The following is a 6,053-nucleotide window of genomic DNA, read 5'->3' on the forward strand; positions in this document are numbered from 1 at the left end:
ACAGAAGCAGCAGGCCTTAGGCATTAGGAAGGAAAGAGGAGGATAATAACCTAGTGAAGGCAGTATTTTTATCAGGTCTTTAGGAAACAGGAATTAATGGCAGCATTTATGTTACATTTGTCTTTCTTGGTAGTTTAGCTTTTTAGAGCTAATGTCTTGAGTTCTTAATTTGTTACATAAACCTTTTATTATAAGATCTGTGTTTATTAGTGTTGTCTCCCCCAGAAGGCGAAAAACTGCTCAATCCAGTGTAGAAGATATGTTGCTGATGAAAAAACTAAAGTAGAGGTTTTGGCTTGATGGATCCAGTTCTGTTTTCTTTTTTTTACTTTTGAGCTCGATTCCCCAAAGCTGCCACTGATTGTGCTAATTGGCCTAAAGACTTCGTAGACCAACCTGTTTTGAAAGTATAAAGATTAAAAAGATATTGATCTCTGACCACAACTTATATAACCAGCATCTCCCAAAATGCCAGACTGTTTCTGTAAAGTTCAGACAAAACCTTAGTATGCAGTGTGTGTGTGTGTGTGTGTGTGTGTGTGTGTGTGTGTGTGTGTGTGTTCTTCCAGCGTGTCACTGGCTGGTCTATTCCTGACATGGGAGGGGTTTTTTTTGTGTCGCTTCGAGTCGTTAGCGTGAGTGTTTAGTCAGGGAGATTTTGAACAGAGCCATCTCATTCTGCTTTCTCCACTAGCCCTCCCTCCCTGGTCGTCTAGTTAACACTCAGCCAGTATTTCCTCAGAGACAATTTAGCTAACACATTCATGATGAGAGGAAGAATTAGCAGCCAATTATATCCGATAGACTCAACTTTGGATGTGGAGCTTGAAGGTTATTAGAATAAAGTTTAATGCTGTTTCACTGAAAAAGGATATGTGAGTTCATTTATTCTGTCTCCCCACATTTGCCCGCTCTTCAACTCTCCGTTCAACACTCTTTCTTATTGTTTCTCTTGCTTCTGATCAATATAAACCAGCAGTGATTCAGCAAACGCCCATGTCCATGACAGCCTTTCTATTCTCTGGACTAACAGTGATAGTTTCTGCACGTTTCATTCGGACCCCCAGGCTGACCTTTGCTCTGAGAGTGGTGACGCTCATCAGATGGCCTCTTGGCAGCTACCAAAAGGATCCAGGGAGCAAAGAAATATAGATGAATTTAATCAAAAGAAGAACTTAAGTTTCCCTGTGAATGCTTCTTTCAGTAATCGTTGAGTGGACACTCCCACACTGGATATTATACTTAAGTACGAATGTATATAGACTAAAAGGGTAAAATCACCTAAGGGGTGGGACACAACATGACATGATATAGTATAATACTGGGTTTCTTCCCTGGTCATGTTCTGCCAGGTCTTTACTGCAACTGGCTTCACTTCCTGCTTGCTTTGGGGCTTTTTGTTTTGCCTCCTGGAAGAGAAATGCCAGGTTTGTTGGCAGCCACACTCGCCTGTGTCATAACACTACCTCCAACAACACCTCCAGATGAGGTGGCATGCTTCAGCTCAGTTCCTCCCCTTCTCCAAACTGTTCTTCTCCAAACTGTTTGCTTCTCATCATTGTGGCACGAGTTAAACATTGTTTCATCTGCGAGCGTTGTTTTAGAAGTACTGCGCCTCCTGGACAGTGTCCTTGATCTTAAATGTTATGAAGGGGGTTTCTTCACCATGGAAAAGAATTATTCTCTCAGTCACCAAGGTTGTTCACCTTCTTCCAGGCCTTTTGGTATTAAATGCGTCCAGATATTTCTCTCCAAACTAAAATTCAGAAATAAATATCTGAATACACAGAATCTAATATTTCATGTGACTATGATTTAGTCATTAAAAACAGTTGCGGTTTCCTCTACTTGTACAAATTTAAGAGGTCACAGGGGCGGTCATATAACAAGTGTTAAAAAGGCATTTCACCACAGATCCAAGGACAGTACTCAGAGTGCTGTTCTTTAAACTAAAGTAATACCAGAGCTACTGCTAAAAGCCCGGCAAACTATCAATATGGTGCTAGCCGGCCTGTGTTAAACCCTTAGGTAATAGTCATAATAAAGTCATAACTTATAACAATTGTTATATATAATACATAAGAAAAGAGAACTAATCAAGGAGAAATTGTTTAAATTCTGTCGTTGGTTAGAAGTGAGCCTTAGTTAAAACATTTTAAAAGCAAATATGAACTGCACTGCTGGCATCAACAACAACTCTCCACATTAGGATTTAGTCTCTGGGGACCATGATTACATGACATACTAAGACTAAAGTGATGAAGTGAACAATCAACACTTTACTTGAGCACATTACTTTAATGTTTTTCTCTTTGACCTAGATGTTTTGCCTTGTACCTCGCTTTGCTTCGCTTTGGATAAAAGCCAAATGACATTCAACACTGCCATTAGACCTTCCTAAAGCCATTCTGCCCCTGTAACAGTCTAAAAGAGACTTCAAAAACCAGACCTATTATAACTTGGTTAGTCTTCTGGATTGAGATGTCATAAAAACATTTTCATTTCTTACATTTGACTAATGCTTATGGCTCTTCGTTGCTTAGTAGGAAACAGATCGAGGGTATCTTCATGTTGCTCCATGTCCATCTCTTTCCTTCTTCTGTCACTTCCTCAGGTCATGGGATGAGTTCCATGATTGTGCAAACGTGGCGATGGCTGGCTGTCCAGAGGAAGCAGCGGCTGTCTGGGAGTCTCTCCGCCAGGAGTCCAAGAAGATGCAGTTCTCTGGAAACCTCTACGACATGTGCTCCAACCGCAACAACCACCCAGTGGCATCGATCTCCCCGCATGGTTCGCCCAACCAGGAAGAGCTCAACCAGGAGTCTCTAAGAGGCCGCGCCGCCCGTCAGTCAGCCTGGCTCCACTTCCTCATTCTACTGTCTCATCTGCTGCTGCTGTTGTTTTGGATATAACTACCAAAAAGAAACGAGACTAGTGAGAATAGATGTAAACTTTGTGTATTCTTACTTCCACTAGTCCGTCCATAGACTTTCCACTGTTTTTTTTTTTCCTCTGCTCTGCGAGAGGTTGAATACTTCTAACTGCATGTTCAGAGGCCCAACAGTCTTTTTGATAATGTATCTATAAACTGCCTGTGTCGTTTCATGCATATTCTCTGCCTTTTAATTTATGTCTCTGTTGGAAACACAAATTACTCACACAGAGATAGACAAACACTGTACAACAGCAGCCTCATGTCATCCGTCTGTATGTCCTGCCACATTATATATAGTTAGTTAAAGCTTGTGTGTGACGGTTCTGGGGCGAGTCTGTCTTAATGAGTATGATAGGAGAGATGTAATAATAATATAGTTAATAAATGAAGTGATAATGTGGTCAGAATGACACGAGTAGTTCCAGCTAACACATCTTGCTACCTCGCAGTATGATTCAGTAGATGTGGAGTGCTGCGATCAGTCTAAGATAACTAATTTCTGCTTTCTTTTTTGCTTTTCTTTCTGCCAATGGCAAAATTCAAATTTCTGACACCAGCTCCTGCCAAGTTTCCACCCAACTTCAGAGTTTAGAGAGAAAAACTAATTGTGAGTATCCATACACAGCTGTTTATTGATTTTTAATAGTCAGATCCTGGTAACTGTAATTCTCCAGTCGAGCACCATTAAACCACTGTGGAAGAGGGGACAGCAAAGTAAGTGCAGCTTTCAGGTTGTTCCATGTATTAGTTTGAGAAAAGTTACAGTTACAGTCATTGAGCCACACAGATCTGATCTCTCAGACTTCCTTTGACTGCTATACTAGTGTGTCCATAATGGTTCATTTGATGAGTTGGATTCTACTGCATTAGCAGAGATTTGAAGTTCAGCTGGCAAAAACAAACATGAAACGCGAATCAACTGCAAACTGAGTTGAAAGTGAGTAGGACTCCTGTCACCTCCAGAAGGAACTGGTAGGCGCTCCGCACTGTTTGCCTAAATGTACAAAGTGTTAGCTAAGACTTGTGCTGCAGTGTAAATTGGTTTGGGGAATACAAATTTGTCTGAAAATGCTCTGGGATGCAGTAACGCTTTTATTGGATGGGGTGGAAATCTAGATCAGACAATAGCTCTTCTTTGAGAAACAACACCGTCTAAGGGAATGTGAAATATCCAAGTCATCAAATAATGGCTCCTACTTTTGCTCATACTGAGCATCCCATAGGATCATATAGAATGAAAAACAAACAAATAAAAATACATTTAAGATGATAAAGGAACATTTTCATAGCTGCACATCTATATAGAGAGAGATGTAGGGTAGTTCTAGTTAGTAGTTCAGTTGTATGAATGCTGAACTAAAATGAAGGTAAAGTCAGAGTGTGCTAGGGTTGAATTTTATTTGGTGTTTGCTGAGGAATCCTCGGGGGTTCCTCCTTGGCATCCTGCACCGTAGCCCTACAGTATGGGACCAATATGTTCTCCAGTCAGGGTTGCAGTCCTCATGCATGCCAAGTGTATTTCAGGCTCCGGGAGCCGTAGTTTGGCCCCGCTGAAGCTGCTTGTTATTCTAAGTGGCTGCTGGTAACAGTTGTTTCTGTCTGGCCCAGGATCAGAAATACTATCAGATTAGAGACAGACAGAGAGCGAGTGAGAAGAGTACACCTGGAAAACAAACACCGTTCTGCTTAGTTGAAGATTGAATCCACCTGTCTAGCAGCGTGTGTGCTTTACACAGGGGGGGCTTAAGGTTGTAGGTTTACTGTTCTCACTTCACAACAAATAAATCAAAGCTGGGCCGACTTTAAAGAGTTCCACTAGAATGTGAAGAAGCACAAAACAAAATCCTCAAAGGCTGCAACAGTGCACCAACTTTAGCTTTTTTAAAGGGATGGAAATAAATAAAAATGGATTAGACAAAGAGATCCAAAGAGAGCGAGAGTTTTCACCTCTGCCTTGCCAGTAGCAAGTTTGTTCAACAACCAACAGCAGATTTAAAGACAGATATATACAGTAGTGGCATTTTTATCAGTTTTGTTTTATGTTATATGGTTTGGGACCACCACTGTCAAAAGACTTTTCACATTGAAATAAACCTTTGACTAATCAAACCTGGCTTTAAGTCAATTGAACGTTGAGAATAAACTCAGTAGCTGTGGGACTCACCAAGAAAACATTACGAGGTAAATCTAAGTGCAAGGCTGAAGCAGAAATAAAGAGTGTAAGCTTTCAAAATGGAAAAAAAACAACAACTCTGCAATCAGCCCACAGCATTTTTTTTTTTTACATAAGGGACTCCACCCGGAGATATGCTTGGATGGTTTAAAAACGGCTGCTGTAGTTCTGAACTTTAATTAAACTGACAGAAACAGCAATTAGAGGCCTTAATGGCTGATTCACCGAGGTGCAGCAGTTTGAAAACCACCTCCATGGAGCTCAGATAAGACGCTGTCACTGGAGGCTAAATCTGAGTGAATCCTATGTACAGTAGGAAAATCAGACTGGATATTTGGAGAAATCCTACAGTGACTTCAGTCATCATAGCCTCAAAAACAGCGTACTTTTATGGAAACATAACTTGTTTAGATTAGATTTGAAAGTTTGTTTTGCTCAGAGGTGTTGTGTTCGAAAACACACAGAAAACCAAAATCCCTTTTTATGAGTAGATATGTTTTGTGTAGGGTAGGAGGACAAATGTGATTTCACACTGGTTTTCAATAACGCTCTGGTGTAAATGCAATGTTATTGACCAGAGCAGAGCAGGGGGTTATTTTCCAGCACTGCATTAGAGACTGTACATCTCTTTACCTCTGGAAACAGCTCGGCGCGCTGACAAATAGGTTAAATTGGTCAGAAACGACTGCAGGAAAATAAGAAACATTCTTAAACACCAATACATCATTGTCACATTAGTGGTGGAGTACATATTTGGTGTTATTACTGTGAACAAACGGCTGTGGAGACGTGCTACATAATGCTATTATTTGTATTGACGGGTTTCCTGTTTACACTCGAGGATGTGTGCACACCGGTGGGATAGAAAACATTTATACAATTCATAATATCTTGCATATGAATATTTTCACTATTTGGAAACAAAGCAACTGATTGGGAATCTAT

General features: G+C 40.6%; 1 protein-coding gene across 1 annotated transcript in view; it reads left to right on the forward strand.

Annotated features, from left to right (window-relative positions):
• The window catches only part of nrn1la (neuritin 1-like a), a 50,501-nt gene extending 46,435 nt beyond the window's left edge, over positions 1–4,066 (forward strand). The window contains exon 3 of the mRNA XM_026366149.1: positions 2,615–4,066. Within this exon, the coding sequence (XP_026221934.1) occupies positions 2,615–2,912 (298 nt within the window). The 3' untranslated portion in view covers positions 2,913–4,066. The remainder of the gene's footprint in view (positions 1–2,614) is intronic.
• Positions 4,067–6,053: the final 1,987 nt, after the last annotated feature.

This window comes from Anabas testudineus, chromosome 6, assembly GCF_900324465.2.
Source record: "Anabas testudineus chromosome 6, fAnaTes1.2, whole genome shotgun sequence".
Lineage (NCBI taxonomy): Eukaryota > Metazoa > Chordata > Actinopteri > Anabantiformes > Anabantidae > Anabas > Anabas testudineus.